General features: G+C 46.0%; 2 protein-coding genes across 2 annotated transcripts in view; both read left to right on the top strand.

Moving 5' to 3' along the window:
* The window catches only part of LOC309957465 (uncharacterized protein), a 70,438-nt gene extending 69,425 nt beyond the window's left edge, over positions 1-1,013 (top strand). The window contains exon 3 of the mRNA XM_082832724.1: positions 755-1,013. Coding sequence (XP_082688850.1) covers positions 767-973 — 207 coding nt within the window. The 5' untranslated portion in view covers positions 755-766 and the 3' untranslated portion in view covers positions 974-1,013. The remainder of the gene's footprint in view (positions 1-754) is intronic.
* On the top strand, positions 1,008-14,749 carry BCL9 (BCL9 transcription coactivator). Its single transcript, XM_082832725.1, has 7 exons — positions 1,008-1,067; positions 2,034-2,350; positions 3,540-3,729; positions 4,659-4,758; positions 8,501-10,742; positions 11,925-12,185; positions 13,517-14,749. The coding sequence occupies exons 1-7, from the start codon at positions 1,015-1,017 to the stop codon at positions 14,626-14,628; spliced, it is 4,275 nt and encodes a 1,424-aa protein (XP_082688851.1). The 5' UTR covers positions 1,008-1,014; the 3' UTR covers positions 14,629-14,749.
* The last annotated feature ends 2,202 nt before the right edge of the window (positions 14,750-16,951 follow it).

Below are 16,951 nucleotides of genomic sequence, written 5' to 3'. Positions count from 1 at the left end.
AATATTTTCTTGACCTTTATGCTTCAAATTAGCCTTGCAAATTGGCTCAAAAAATATCTTAGCCTTCAAAGATGTTCTTTTACCTTCCGCATTATGGATCATTCCCATGCTTACCCATGCCTACAGCTCCTGTCATTAAGCAGTGAGAACACAGGACACGTACTCAGCATAATTTAGTAGAAAGATGATAGAAATCAGGGGACAGAACTGATTGTATTGGCTCAATAGTTGATTTCAGAAGTACCTCCTTTAATGTCTCCCCACCCTGAGGCCCTGAGAATATAAACAGAGAGTAATTTGTTTCATGGTTTGAAATTGGGTTGGGTTAGTTACATTTCAGAGCCATCAGAGGTGAAACACCAGATAGTTGCTATGGATTTGGAGTACTCAGTGGTTTCAAAGCATTGTTTTGAAGAAAGAAAAACCCAGGTTTTTGAGGGTTTTGTATTTGGACATTGAGAAATGTAAGGGAGGATATACGGCTAAAGATAAAAATGTCTTTCTCATCTGCTTACAAACGCCTGGTACACGAAGCTTGGGTGGGAGGCTTGTATGCTTGGCAGAAAGTCTTAGTCACCCTTCAGCTGCATTAGCACCAGGGCCTTTTGGCTGGAATATGAACATCTCCCTTTCCTTTAACCCTGATGGAAGCTGAGGAACCATCTAGCTCTGCGCCATCAAGTTGGCGGTGCTTTAGCCTTGGTCCTGCTGTAAGGGTGTTTGATGTCTCTGTTTTTGCTCTTTTTGCTCCCAGTGTGCCCTGGAGATGCGAGATTTTCCTTTGGCAGCAGGAGGCACACACCCAGAGAATGCTGGAGCCGCAAGGGGACAGGACCCACTTCCACAGCGGAGAAAAACAAAGAGGAAAAAGGCGTGCAGGTGGCCAGCGCTAAGGGACTCACCCAACAAGCAGTGGGCCACTGCCGCTGTCCTCAGCAGCTGTTTCTGCTGCAGCCCGAGAGGAACTCGGTGAGCCCGTCCCTGTTTGTGGCTGCAAGCTCAGGATTTCAATCAATGCATTCCAGTAACCCTAAAGTGAGGAACTCTCCGTCAGGAAACACACAGAGGTGAGGGCTAGGGCCTGGCCCAGCTGCCCCTTCGGGATGTCATAGTGAACCATGAATGCTCACTGGTGGAACAACATGTTGAATTAGAAGCGAATGGGGAAAGAAAAAAAGATAAGTAAATAGTGATAGAATAGTGAATCAGAGTTTAGGTTAGAGTTTTCCTCTGTTATTATTTGTCCATTATTACCTGGCCGCTCCTATTTACCACCCCTCTCCTCACCAAAACATAAAGAAAAACACCTTAAAGACCAGCCAGTACAGTGAGCTAAACTTGGCAAATGAGGAAACCGAGACCTGGAATGGTGAGGAGGCTAAGGTCCTAGAACTGAAACACCAGCCCCTGGACTCCCACCGTGAGGCTTTTTCCTCTGTTCCATGGAAGTTAAGCTGACACCCTAAAAGAATCGTTTCCTTCTCCCCTGGTGGCAGTGGTTAGTGTGTCTGCTCTGGTGTGATCCTGCTTGTTCAGGGAGTATGTCCTGGAGGGTTTCCCTAACCTGCCAGTCATGGGCAGGTTTCCTTGCGCTCTCCTGGACCTGCTCGTATTTTCCAGCAGGGAGGCTAGTCTCCTGTTACAGCTGTTCCTTGTCATCAGCCGAGGGGCGGGTGGTATTTTGATCTTAACGATGTCTGTTTGTTTACTCTGAGCTAGTCTTAGTGTGAGAGTCATTTCTCTATGTACATAGAAACCGTTGTCCTTTATTGACAGAAGCCCTAGAGATGGGTCCCCATGTGACTCTAGGGTTCCCAAGGCCTGGCAGGCCGCTCTGCTTGATCGTCCTCTCTGTTGAGAGCTCTGAGATGAGAGCAGGGGAGGAGGGAGCAAGCAAGTGGCTGCGGTGAAAGGTGGGGTGGTTACTTAGTGGTCCAGGTCTCCTTGACCTATGATAAAAATCAGTCCTCCCTAATTTGTGCTGCCCGGTTGCATCCGGTGTCTGATCTCCCTTTGTTATTTGTCTCTTTTAGTAGCCCTAAGTCAAAGCAGGAGGTGATGGTCCGTCCCCCTACAGTGATGTCCCCATCTGGAAACCCCCAGCTGGATTCCAAATTCTCCAATCAGGGTAAACAGGGGGGCTCAGCCAGCCAATCCCAGCCATCCCCCTGTGACTCCAAGAGTGGGGGCCATACCCCTAAAGCACTCCCTGGCCCAGGTGGGAGCATGGGGCTGAAGAATGGGGCTGGAAATGGTGCCAAGGGCAAGGGGAAAAGGGAGCGAAGTATTTCCGCCGACTCCTTTGATCAGAGAGATCCTGGGACTCCAAACGATGACTCTGACATGAAAGGTATGTCTATAAGATATTTGAGACTCAGAGGGAAGTAGGTGTTCCTGAGGAAAGGCCTCTGACATTGGTGGATGCCAGAGAGCCTAATAGCAGCCAAGTGGGGAGAGTAGGCGCGTCAGATTCAGGAGTTCTCGCAGTTTAAGATGGAACTATTTCTGGTCGTTTTCCTGCTAACTAAGAATAGTTTGGAACCACCTTGTTGACTTCTTGCTCTTGAGGATGCAAGCGTTTTAGGATGTTCCACGGCCCTAGCCACGTTCTTGTGGATGTTTCTGGCCTCCATACTCTTGGTACTTAAGTGTCAAGCCGGTAGCTCCAGTTTGTCTATGGCAGGGTCCACCCTGGAGCGGTCTTTCTGACACTCCTCTTCTCCATCAAATCCATCCTTCAAGACTTGGGTTTTGTGCACTCTGGCTGCCATTTGGCCAGAGTTGTAGGCACAAGAGGCAGCCCTGGCACTAGTCCACACTAGTTTCAGTGTGGCAGGAACGAGTGGCTACATGTAGTAGAGATACAGTAGGCACCAAAATGGAGTGAGCCAGAAAGAGTATAGGACCAATGGCTGTGGTTTTAGGCTTTTTCCTCCTAGTATAAAGTAAAAAATCTTAACTATAGGCCAGAACATGAAACTAGTATTCAAGCAGTGGAAGCGTCACTTCCCGACCCAAATTTGAAATGAGAACCTGGGTGATCGTTCCCCTGTCTTTCCTTTCTTCTTTAGGTGTTTGTAGGAGGCCTGTTACGAGTGCCAGCACTATGCTGGGGGCTGGGGGTGCCATGGTCAGCAAAACAGAAACAGTTGCTATCCTCAAGGGTTTGAATGCACCTAGACAGCAGATCATTAAACAATTACAGTAAATTTGATAAATGCTGAAATAAGGGGAGTTCGGGGGCTATGGGTTCAACTAGCAGGGGCAGCCAGTCCAGGAGGATCCAAAAGGGGTTTCCAGGAAGGAGGGACATTTATGCTAATATCTGAAGAATGCATAGTAGAGAAGTAAGGAGGTGGGGGAAGAGTGCTTTGTAATTAGTCATTTAGGGAGAAGTGTTTTTATGAATAGAAGAGGTTTCCTCTTAGCAAGGTACTTCCTCCTTGAAATTCTCAAGGTGTTTGCATTATGATGCTGTAAATGCTGGCAGAAAAAAGAGTTTTATTCTTTCTATGACATGACTCTTTTCATTCTTTTAGAATGTAATTCTGCTGACCACATAAAGTCCCAGGATTCCCAGCACACGCCACACTCGATGACCCCGTCAAATGCTACAGTCCCCAGGTCTTCCACCCCCTCCCATGGCCAGACTACTGCCCCAGAGCCCACACCTGCTCAGAAGACTCCCGCCAAAGTGGTGTATGTGTTTTCTACTGAGATGGCCAATAAGTAAGTTGATGGCTATGTCTTGCTGTTGGCGTGGCTTGCGTGTTTGGGCATCTAAGTTCTTACTCCCTTTGAAGATTGATCCTTTTTTTGCCCACTTGTATTATTTCTTAAAGTTAACGCTACAGAAAGAGGTAAAATAAAATATAAAACCTCCCCACCCCTACTCCCCAGAGGCAACCATTGATGATACTTCCTTGGCTTTCCTTCCAGACATTTTTTGTGCTTGTACAAATATACATATATATACTTTTTTAAGCACAAAAGGGATTGATTGCACAATATACACTCTTCTGCAACTTAGTATTCTGCACAATATAACTTTTCTGCAACTTAGTATTCTTTTTAAAATGACACAAGTAATGTCCATTTTGGAATAATTAGAAAATGTAAACAACTAAAAAAAAATCTCAGGAATTTACAGAGATAACTACTGTGAACATTTTGGTACATACGTCTCTAGTGGATGGATGGGTCAATGGATATTTATTTATTTATTTAAAATGTGAATATACCCTAGTTTTTTTCATTTAAGATTTTAAAAATTAAGATATAGAATGAATCTTGGCAGCCTTTAATTATTATTAGGTGTGAGAATTCATTTTACCCTTCTTGGGTTGGGATTTTGAGCTAGGATGCTCTATAAAACACCTACTAGAGTGGATGGCTTTGCAGGAGAAAATCCTGGGGGTTTTTAGTACCTCTTTTGAGATTTGCTAATGGCTATCTTTTAATTTCAGAAGTTTGATGATAAATGATAGACAAATAATGAAAACCTTTTTCTCTTGATTTCTTCTCATTCAACATTGCTGGTGGTTCTTTATACTTCTCCTTCCTCTCTTATACCAGTTTAATCAGGTTAAAGTGCTTTAAATTTACAGTTAGTGAAATAGGAACAAGTCCTAGTGTGTGCATCTCTTCTGTCTTTGCAGAGCTGCAGAAGCTGTATTGAAGGGCCAGGTTGAAACTATTGTCTCTTTCCACATCCAGAACATCTCTAACAGCAAGACAGAGAGAAGCACAGCCCCTCTGGTATGTCATTTTGGAAACGGAATAATGGTTTAAAGGTTCTGCAGTGACTGTAAAGGTGGGAGATGGTGAATTTCACTGATAGGGAGATAGTCTTTTTTTCTTCTCCCAGTTTTATTGAGATACAACTGACCGACAGCACCGTATAAGTTAAAAGTGTACAGCCTACTGTGCTGTATACTGTATACTTTAACTTACATACGTGACGAAATGATTACCATCATATCATATAGATACAAAATTAAAGACATAGAAAAAATATATATATTTTCCTTGTGGTGAGAACTTTTAGGATGTACTTTCTTAACAGCTTTTATATAGAACATATGGCAGCATTCATTATATTTATCATGTTGTACATTACATTCTTAGTACTTATTTATTCTATAACTGGAAGTTTGTGCCTTTTGACTACCCTCCTCCAATTCTCCCTCCCTGGTAACCACAAATCGGATTTCTTTTTCTATGAGTTTTTTGTTTTTTTGTGGTCATTGACCTACAACACTATGTTAGTTTGTGGTATACACGTAGTGATTTGATACTTCTGTACATTTCAAAATGATCACCATGATAAGTCTAGTTACTGTCTATCACCATACAAAGATATTACATAGTCATTGACTGTATTCCCCACACTGTGCATTTCATACCCGTGACTTATTTATTTTGTAACTGAAAGATTGTACCTTTTAATTTTCCTCACCTATTTCTCTCCTCTTTCAGCTACCTGTTTGTTCTCTGTATCTATGACTCTGTTTCTGTTTAGTTAGGTTTGTTCATTTGCTTTGTTTTTTAGGTTCCACATGTAGGTGAAATGATACAGTATTTGTCTTCCTCTGTCTGACTTATTTCACTTAGCCTAAACCTTCTAGGTCCATCCATGTTTTTGAAAATGGCAAGATTTCATTCTTTTTTATGGCCAAGTAATATTCCATTGTATATATGTACTACATCTTCTTTATCTGTTCATCTATTGATGGGCACTTAGGTTGTGTCCATATCTTGGCTATTGTAAATAATGCTGCAGTGAACATAAGGGTACATGTCTTTTCTAATTGGTGTTTTTGTTTTCTTTGGATAAATACCCAGGACTGAAATTGCTGGATGTATGTTAGTTATATTTTTAATTTTTTGTGGAATCTCCACACTGTTTTCCATATTGGCTACACCAATTTACATTCCCACCAACAGTGTATGAAGGTTCAATGGGAGATAATCTTGATGGTATAAACTACATTCTGAGCATTTAACCTAATTGTGTGGTTTTAGGCATATCACACTGCATTGGCCTTTTCTACTAACACGCTGATATATTGATGAATTACTAGGAGAGAAGAGGTACAACATAAAAAAGGAGATATTTAGATATCTTAGGATTTCCATCATGTAGCCATCTCTGGGAAATTCTGAATTCAGACCCTCTGTAAAGAGCAGGATTTTAAAAAATAGCAAACACTCTTGAGTTACTTGAAGAACAGAGAAAAAGCAGCAACAAAAACTGCAGTACTGGAGTACATGCTGATGATACCATAATTAAGGTCTCAGTGACTTTCAAAATGATGCTTATTTATTTCAAAGTGAGAGAACCATTGAATGCTTTTAATTGCTTGATATTTCCAAAATTATAGTAAGTGTTAGTCTGTTTCCTCTCTGGAACTTAAGCACCTACTATAAATTACATTAGAAAATGCATATAATGGTTGTTTTAATACATGTAGTGTTCCAAATTGAACCAAAAGATATTTCTTGTGTCTTACATTGTCAAGGCATTGCACCAAATGCTGTGGGGACACTAGAGGTTCAAGGTACAGTCCCTGAGTTCAGGAAGCATAAAATCTAAAACTTGGATGAGTCTTAAACATGGGAAAAGTTAAATGACAATAAACGACTGAAGTGACAATTCAATACAGAATGGATGACATTTCGTCCTTGTTGTATATGAACATAGAAGTCCCCCCTGTGACATAGCAGGCTTAGGCTTTCCTAGGCCTAGGAAAAGAATTTCATGTCACTCTGCATCTCTGCTACTCAAGGGTAGACGATGGATATGTATAATATTTTAAATGTATATATTTTTAAATTTATACTTTAAAAATATTTGTTTATTTATAATTTATATCATTTCGGAATGCACGGGGTACATTGCAACTCAAACCGACATTTTATTGACTTAATGACAGATCTTCAGTCATTAAGACAGTTTTCACTTCCACCTTCTCTGGTACTAAAATGAAATCAGAAAAGGAGTTTATAAGGAGTGAATTGGGAATAGTCCAATCACCATTGCTCCAAATCTAAAATATAAAGGGTGGTACTAAACTGTTTCTTCTGTCACGGTCACCTTGTAGGAAATCAGTGACCACCCTTAACAACAGAACCAAATTTAAACTAGCACTGGAGAGAAAATTAAGGTGACCTCCACACTCCAGTTAAGGAGTCAGAGAGACAGAGGACACTGCAACATCCAGAGTCATCCAAGTTCAGCCAGTCTTACCCCCACCAGTCTCGGTCTGCAGACACAGATGCATGGAGAATACCAGCATGTGGAACATTTGCATACATACCCACGGAACGTGAACTGTTCGTGTTCAGGGATATGTATGATGATTCCTGTACAAATCTGCGCCTTGATAAACGTTCCAGAGAGTAGGTGGGGATGTAAGTAAGAGTGTTAGGGGTTTGGAAATACAGGCTGGATTAAGCGAACAGGTAGGAGCAAGTGAACATCAAAAAGGGATCACGCGGCTCACTGGAGGCTGGTGAGAGATCCCTTGATGGAGTTGCTAGACTGGGCCTGTCTGTTCTTCATTACCGCCCTTCTCTAGTACCAGTACCTCCAGCAGTGCCGAGGTGTAGACCCAGAACATTACGAGTCCCTCTTCCAGACACTGACAGTGTCCGTGTCACCTATTGTAGGTGAGCGTGCCTTTACCCAGGACTTAGTATAGCGTCGGTACTTAATAAATAATAATAAGGCGATCATCCAGCCTGCAGAAAGGGCCGCGTGCTGTCTATTGGAAAGAACAGATCAAGGGACACCACAAGCTAGATAGCCTCAGATTTCTCTGCAGACCCTTCCTGCCTACAGATGGTCTTACTACAGTTAATGTACAAATTCTCGTATGGAATCAGTGATCACAAACTGAAAACAGAAATCGGAGATGTCAGGCCCCTGGAAACTCAAGGATAGGAGTACCTCACTAGTCACCGTGCCAGGGGAAACACTGAAGTGGAGCGGCCATACCTCCCGCCTCTGACGGGCAGAGTACAGAGCTGGAGGTGACAACGACTTTCTCTTTCAGTTGAAAACATTAGACTTTTTGATTGACAATGAGAAGTCTACATACCCAGTTATACTTTCGGGGAAAGAAAAAGGTGTTAGGTACAGCCTCCCACATACCAAGAAACTAATCTCTCCCTGAATCAGAAACACATAGTAGACATGTGATATCAAACCTGTTCCTCGAAATAGATACTCAAATGTATTCACTTTGGCAGCGTGGCTTTCCCTTGGCATGCTTTAAAGTTATTCAGCAAGGGAAAGAGGATGCCGTTTGACAGCAAAGTGTGAGAAAGAAATCAAAATGTCTGCATGTCCAGAGTGGGGTTGTACATGAGCAGTTTCTACAGCAAGTGTCAGTGTAGATTTATGTGGCTGGGACAAGTCCTTTATAACATATCTTGCTCTTTTCATTGCCCTTCTGTTCAGTTCACCAATGATTTTTAAAATCTCGTTTATCTTCAGAACACACAGATATCTGCCCTTCGGAATGATCCGAAACCTCTCCCACAACAGCCCCCCACTCCAGCCAACCAGGACCAGACTTCCTCCCAGAACACCAGACTGCAGCCAACTCCACCCATTCCGGCACCAGCACCCAAGCCTGCCGCCCCACCGCGTCCCCTGGACCGGGATAGTCCTGGGGTAGAAAACAAACTGATTCCTTCTGTAGGCAGCCCTGCCAGCTCCACTCCACTGCCGCCAGACGGTACCGGGCCAAACTCGACGCCCAACAACCGAGCAGTGACTCCCGTTTCCCAGGGGAGCAGTAGCTCTTCAGCAGATCCCAAAGGCCCCCCACCTCCACCGGTGTCCAGTGGAGAGCCCCCCCCGCTGGGAGAGAACCCCGACGGACTGTCTCAGGAGCAGCTGGAGCACCGGGAGCGCTCCTTACAAACGCTCAGAGATATCCAGCGCATGCTTTTCCCTGATGAGAAAGAATTCCCGGGAGGACAGAGTGGGGGACCCCAGCAGAATACTGGGGTGTTAGATGGACCTCAGAAAAAACCAGAAGGGCCAATACAGGCCATGATGGCTCAATCCCAAAGCCTAGGTAAGGGACCTGGGCCCCGGACAGACGTGGGGGCTCCATTTGGCCCTCAGGGACACAGAGATGTGCCCTTTTCTCCGGATGAAATGGTTCCACCTTCCATGAACTCCCAGTCTGGGCCCATTGGACCCGACCACCTGGATCACATGACCCCTGAGCAGATAGCGTGGCTGAAACTGCAGCAGGAGTTCTATGAGGAGAAGAGGAGAAAGCAGGAGCAAGTGGTCGTGCAGCAGTGCTCCCTCCAGGACATGATGGTCCATCAGCACGGGCCGCGGGGAGTGGTCCGAGGGCCTCCCCCTCCGTACCAGATGACCCCCAGTGAGGCCTGGGGGCCTGGGGGTGCAGAGCCCTTTGCTGACGGGATCAACATGCCCCATTCTCTGCCCCCGAGGGCCATGGCTCCCCACCCCAACATGCCAGGCAGCCAGATGCGCCTCCCTGGATTTGCAGGAATGATGAACTCTGAAATGGAGGGGCCTAATGTCCCCAACCCAGCATCTAGACCAGGTCTTTCTGGAGTCAGCTGGCCAGACGATGTGCCAAAAATCCCAGATGGTCGAAACTTCCCGCCTGGCCAGGGCGTCTTCAGTGGTCCTGGCCGAGGGGAACGTTTCCCAAACCCCCAAGGATTGTCTGAAGAGATGTTTCAACAGCAGCTGGCAGAGAAACAGCTGGGTCTGCCCCCGGGGATGAGCATGGAAGGCATCAGGCCCGGCATGGAGATGAACAGGCTGATCCCTGGCTCCCAGCGACACATGGAGCCAGGGAGTAATCCCATCTTCCCTCGAATACCAGTAGAGGGCCCGCTGAGCCCTTCTAGGGGTGACTTTCCAAAAGGAATGCCCCCACAGATGGGCCCCGGTCGGGAACTCGAGTTTGGGATGGTTCCTAGTGGGATGAAGGGAGATGTCAGTCTAAATGTCAACATGGGATCCAACTCTCAGATGATACCTCAGAAGATGAGAGAGGCTGGGGTGGGGCCCGAGGAGATGATGAAACTCCGCGCCAGCGGTGCAGACATGCTGCCTGCTCAGCAGAAGATGGTGCCCCTGCCCTTTGGCGAGCACCCTCAGCAAGAGTATGGCATGGGCCCCAGGCCGTTCCTCCCCATGTCTCAGGGTCCAGGCAGCAACAGTGGCTTGCGGAATCTCAGAGAACCAATTGGGCCCGACCAAAGGACTAACAGCCGGCTCAGTCATATGCCACCACTACCTCTCAACCCTTCTAGTAACCCCACTAGCCTCAACACCGCTCCTTCCGTTCAGCGCGGCCTGGGGCGGAAGCCCGTGGATCTCTCTGTGGCAGGCAGCCAGGTGCATTCCCCAGGCATTAACCCTCTGAAATCTCCCACGATGCGCCAAGTCCAGTCGCCAATGCTGGGCTCGCCCTCGGGGAACCTCAAGTCCCCCCAGACTCCATCGCAGCTGGCAGGCATGCTGGCGGGCCCAGCTGCTGCTGCTTCCATTAAGTCCCCCCCTGTCTTGGGGTCTGCTGCTGCTTCGCCTGTTCACCTCAAGTCTCCATCACTTCCCGCCCCGTCACCGGGATGGACCTCCTCTCCAAAACCTCCCCTTCAGAGCCCCGGGATCCCTCCAAACCATAAAGCACCCCTCACCATGGCCTCCCCAGCCATGCTGGGAAGTGTAGAGTCAGGTCAGTATGCTTTCATCCTCACAGTTGCACCTTAAAGCCAGAGATTGCAAAAGCCTGATTTACATCCTTTAAGAAAACTGGTGTCTTAACCTGATTATGCAACCAAAGGAGGTGGCTTTTGCCAAGATGGACGTATTTGTGGCAGAGTGCGTAATCAGTACTTCCATGGGGTTATGCTCTTAGTGAGAATATGTTTCTCAGATAGGACTGGGAGGAAAATGGGAAATGTGTGTCATTTCACTGAATGATTTACATTTGTACAGTGAACTCATGGTGGTGGAATAGAATGTCTCAACAGTGGGTAAATGTGCCTTTAAATACTAGATCCACCCACTTCAAAGGGCTGCCCTTCATCATGTCAAGAGAGTCTGAGTATCATCCCAAGCAAAGAGGAGAGGCTGCTGAGAGACTTGAGTGGTTCTCGTAACTATGTGTTGACCATAGAAACTGTTACCGAAACATTCTCCTTGGTAAACTGCTGTTCTCAGAGATCAGCTACAATTTATTAGTATTTTCTTCCTAGGAGAAGCTCTCACTGATGATGGTGGTTTTGTGAACGGGACCAGAGGTGGTCAGTGGAAGATGAGCACTGAGGTATAAATACTAGGTCTGTGCTGTCTCCACTTGAGGAAGACTAGAATCAGAATAAGATAGATTTATCCTCCCAAGCTCAAGTGTGTCTCTCCGTTAGGTAGCAGTTCACAAAAGCAGTACAGTGGAGTTGCCCCCTCAGACCTTTTCAGTTCAGACACCTTGGTGGCAGAAAATCAATCAAGAGCGTGTGTAGGGCGATTCGGTTAGTACCTGGGGTGGGATTGCTAATCTGGCTTCCTAGCATACTAATGCCTGAGTCGAATTCTAAATTGTGATTGGCAAGGGAAAGAGATCCATAAGAGTTGCCTGTAACCCATGGTTTTCCCAAGTTTGAACTAATATTTCTTATGCATTCTTGGTGCGTTTGTCTTCCCATCTGCTGAGCTGTCCCCTCCATCTCACACTGCAGTCTCCCTCTGCACACACACGGAGCTTGACTAGAGACTGATGATTCATGTCCTGGGTCTAATAACACTGTCCTGTTCATCTGTCTCATTCTTGGCCCTGCTCGTTCATAACGATAGGCCCAGTAGCTTTCAAGAGAAATCTAATTCCCTGCCCTTTTTTTATTTTGCTTTCTTCTCCTAGGTGGCCCCCCACCTCCTACAGCCAGCCAGTCTGCCTCTGTGAGTATCCCGGGAAGTCTTCCCTCTAGTACACCTTACACCATGCCTCCAGAGCCGACCCTTTCCCAGAACCCACTGTCTATTATGATGTCTCGAATGTCCAAGTTTGCGATGCCCAGTTCTACCCCGTTATACCACGATGCCATCAAGACCGTGGCCAGCTCAGATGACGACTCCCCTCCAGCTCGTTCTCCCAACTTGCCATCAATGAATAATATGCCAGGTAAGAAATCAGGAAGATAGGATATGGAGCTAGCTCTGGACAAAAGAAAAACTTCTTGAAGTCTTTTCTTGATGGCTGGACGTTCACCAAGTTGGAAAAGTATACTATCTGAGTTAGTTTCAGTAAAACTAAAGTGTCTTGCCTAGAGGAAGAGAATGATCACAGCATTTTTTATTAGCTTAATTCAGTGTTTGTTGATAAGAAAGCAGGCTTCTTTATAGTTCTTGTCACTTTCTTATGGAAATTTTGATGCTTCTGTGTACCTAGATGCTTTTTTTTTTGGTAGAGGTTGGGGAGGTCCTCCTGGCACAAAACTGAGAGCGGTATCTTTTCAACATGCTGATCAGAATGTCTTTAGTCCTCAGATATTTTCCTGGAAGGGCGGCCTCAAACCACAAGCAGCCACAGGATTTCAGACAATGGAAAGCCCCTATTTCCTAGAGAATCACTTTCTTTAGGACTAGAGAGAGAATAAAATTCCTCCCTTCCCTACTCATTCTGTTCTCCTTCACCCCTACACCTCCCGTCTCCCCAAATCTCACTAATAGGACATGATCTGGGATGGTGAAGGTGGTCAGTAAAGAGACCATGACTTTTGAGCCGTGGGTGTCTGGTTCCAGTTCCATTCTGATTGTTAGGGATGCTCTTTATCATCAGGCAGGTTAGGGCATGCTCTGTGGGTGGCACAAGCACCATCCTTACCATTCTCAGTGGTTAACTCCATGGAGAGACCAGATATTTAAATGTCCCAGAGACCATAGTAGAACCTGTGTGTTTTCCTTTTCCATTAAAAGTTAGCTTTTCTTTACCATTTCATGTAACGTAGAGTTCGAAATGCTCTCTCTGTAAGGTAATATAAAATAGTGATGTCCAGTATCAGTTGAAAAAGGCCTGTTTGGTTTCCTTGTTGTTATTGCTGATTCTTAAACTCATAGGACTGATTAGTCCTCTTTCTCCAAAAAGGACCATACTAAGTCATCCAGGCAAATTGTTTTCTTCTATATTAAATGTCTCCAATGAAGAAGACTGTACTCATTTGCATATTCACTTGTAACTTTTCACACAGGAGACTTTCTTCCTAGCTGTCTTCTATATACCTTTATGTCCTACAGTTTAAGACTCAATAATATATTGTCTTGTAGAGCTGTTGGTTTGTGTGCCCCAAAATGTATTATAATCTTACTGAGGGCAGAGATTGTGCATTGTGTGTTTCCCCAGCACAGTACCATGCACACTTGATGCACAATAGTTTTTTTGTTAATTAGATTTATGATAGTTTTCCTGAGTTGCTTTCGGTTAAGTTGATTCCTTTGATATCTTTGTTTTTCTAGGACTGGGCATTAATACACAGAATCCTCGAATTTCAGGTCCAAACCCCGTGGTTCCAATGCCAATCCTCAGCCCAATGGGAATGACCCAGCCACTTTCTCACTCCAATCAGATGCCCTCTCCGAATGCCATGGGACCCACCATACCTCCTCATGGGGTCCCGATGGGGCCTGGCTTGATGTCACACAATCCTATCATGGGGCATGGGTCCCAGGAGCCTCCGATGGTACCTCAAGGAAGGATGGGTTTCCCCCAGGGCTTCCCTCCAGTTCAATCTCCTCCACAGCAGGTTCCATTTCCTCACAATGGCCCCAGTGGGGGGCAGGGCAACTTCCCAGGAGGGATGGGTTTCCCAGGAGAAGGGCCCCTTGGCCGCCCCAGCAACCTGCCCCAAAGTTCAGCAGATGCAGCACTTTGCAAGCCTGGAGGCCCAGGGGGTCCTGACTCCTTCGCTGTCCTGGGGAACAGCATGCCTTCAGTGTTTACAGACCCAGATTTACAGGAGGTCATCCGACCTGGAGCCACCGGAATACCTGAGTTTGATCTGTCTCGCATTATTCCATCTGAGAAGCCTAGCCAGACACTGCAATATTTCCCTCGAGGGGAAGTCCCAGGCCGTAAACAGCCCCAGGGTCCTGGACCTGGGTTTTCGCACATGCAGGGGATGATGGGCGAACAAGCCCCCAGAATGGGACTAGCATTACCTGGCATGGGAGGTCCAGGGCCGGTGGGAACTCCGGACATCCCTCTTGGTACAGCTCCATCCATGCCAGGCCACAACCCAATGAGACCACCAGCCTTTCTCCAGCAAGGCATGATGGGACCTCACCATCGGATGATGTCACCAGCACAATCTACAATGCCCGGCCAGCCCACCCTGATGAGCAATCCAGCTGCTGCCGTGGGCATGATTCCTGGCAAGGATCGAGGGCCTGCCGGGCTCTACCCTGGGCCTGTAGGCTCTCCAGGCATGATGATGTCCATGCAGGGCATGATGGGACCCCAACAGAACATCATGATCCCCCCACAGATAAGGCCCCGGAGCATGGCCGCTGACGTGGGCATGGGTGGATTTAGCCAAGGACCTGGCAACCCAGGAAACATGATGTTTTAAGCTGCTAAGATTGGATGTGCCGATCCTTGTCAAGATGAGATTCCAGGTCCTGAGAGCTGCTTTGAGGGAGTTCCAGGAGTACTGTTGGTCATGCAATAGGAGAACAGAGACCCAAGGGCTGCTTTGGGGGAGGGGGGAACTCGAGAATGTATGGATTTATCTGAAAACAAATTATTCATTTAATCAACAGGTGTGTTTTTTTAAGATTTATTTTTTAAGAATTATTTTTGTGGACTTGGGTATCCCATGATAGCACCTACTTGGGGATCTGTAGCCGTGCTTTGAGAATTGCCATGGGCCATGTGTTGCACCATTCTCTGTATGTTTACGTCCTTTGGACTGGCTTCTCCCAGGATTCTTTTCTGGTTTTGTTTTTGCTTTGGGCTTTATTTTTTTTGTGTGTACTGTACTATATTGTAAAAGGGATTTTAGCAGAGACTTTAGTCTTTGGGACAAGAGAACAGGAATGCTGGGCTGTTTACTTTAGGTGGAGAATCCATCTTCAGACCTTTGGACTATTTTCTTTCAACTCCAGTGTATAGAAAAACCAAACTACGACCTCAGAGCAGAGTATTAATGAAAAGCACAAAAAGAGGAACTAAGTTCAGCGAGGGGTGGGGGGAGGGGGGAGATTTTTCTTTTTAAAAATAATGATGCTTAGGACATTTGTTTTTCAGTTCAAGTGCTCTTCAGCACCGTCTGTCTCTCCCAATCTGAAGACCCACCTTCACATTTTTCTCTTGTTTTCCCTCCTCTCTCCTTCCCTATCTTCTTGGTTAAGTGAGTTTCCTCCTGTTGTGTCCCCCACTGGTGACCCCCTGCTTCCCTCCTCTCTTTTTCCCTTTGGCAGCTGCAATACACGGTGTTATTTTGGGGAAATAAATCTAACGAAGCCTCGCCTTCCATACCGAGCGTTGTCCCGGCTCTGGGAGGGAAAGGTCTGTCTTTGGGATGCTCAATGGTCTTCTTTGCCCTTCATCTTTTCTTCCCCAGCCTACCCTTCCCTGCCCACCTTGTTTTCTGTTCTCCTTTTATTAGGAATTCCCAAGTGAATTTTATTAATGTGGGAGTGGAACAGATGCTAAAAGCTATCCAAGATTTTGTTTTTGTTTTTAATTTTGTGTTTCCTTCCCTTTCCTCCCCGTCCCATGCGTCAAACGTTCTGTGTAACCTCCATTAAATTTGGTACAAAACCACTCACCAGAGCTGTGGTGTCAGAAAAATAAAATATATTGTTTCTTACAAAATTGAATTGCCTTTTTTGTCCATTTGGATTCCTGTTTGTTCAGTATTGGGCTTATTAGTTGCCATGTGACCCAGAAGCATAGTAGCTTTGTATCGGAGTTGATCTGGGTGAAGGTTAGGGGAAGTACATAAAAGTGCTTTTGCAGATGAAGCGTATTGCTTGCTGTTGAGGAGTAACTACTCGTGTAGACTGATCCTGTGCTGTTTCTGTCCCAATCAGGAAATCCTAGCTATAGGCAGAAGAGCAGCCCTGGTCCCCATGCCCCACCTCTAGAGGCAATTCATGGTCTTTACTGGGAATTTTTGTGAGAGCCAATGTAATGGTGTGAAGTAATTAAGAGGCCAAAGGTATATTTTTAGTTATTTGAAAAGCCATGAAATGTCCCTGGAGCTTGTCAAGGTGAAGTATTCTTACTGCACCCGCAATCGTGGGTCTCTGTCGTCCGTTCTGCTTCCCCACCTCGCTGCCTGTCCGCGTCCCCTCTGCAGGCCCTGCTCAGTCTACACAGTTCACTTCCACGCACACACCTTCGGCACGTCAGCGTGTGTCCCGCAAGGTGCGCCTCTAAGGGACCAGCTGTTTGTGTTTCTGTACAGTTAGGTTTGTTCTGGTGTGTGTATTTGAGTTGTAGGCGTCTTTAGCTAAGCAAGTGGGCGTCTGTGTGCGTGTTTGTTCTCAGGTGAGAGAATCTAAGCGAGGAGCAGCAGGTGCAGAGTCATCTGCAGACAGGCTTGTACAGATGGGGCTCTGCTGGTGTTCCACAGTCTGAGTTTTACCTGTGAATGTTTCTGTCTCTCCCCGAGAGTGTTCTGAGAGTCATTTTCTCTTCCACCTTCAGCAGCACTATCTTCTCAGTAACACAAGAGCCCCAGACCACAAAAGTGAGATTTAATTTGAGCACCTCCTCTACCAGTCACCTCCCCTCTACTTGGGTTCCCTTGCAAATTCTTGAGGGGCCCTAGGAAGTAGGTCGTAATCATCTGATTTGCAGTTGAGAAAACTGGGCTCACTGGTTGAAGAATTCTGACACAATCAGATCTTTACAGAGGGTCCTGGGCAGTGAAAATTTTACCTTGT

This window comes from Leucopleurus acutus (genome assembly GCF_964270905.1).
Source record: "Leucopleurus acutus genome assembly, chromosome: 2".
In the NCBI taxonomy this organism is placed as follows: Eukaryota; Metazoa; Chordata; class Mammalia; order Artiodactyla; family Delphinidae; genus Leucopleurus; species Leucopleurus acutus.
The sequence above is the reverse complement of the archived record's forward strand: the minus strand, read 5'-3'. Positions and strand labels throughout refer to the sequence as shown.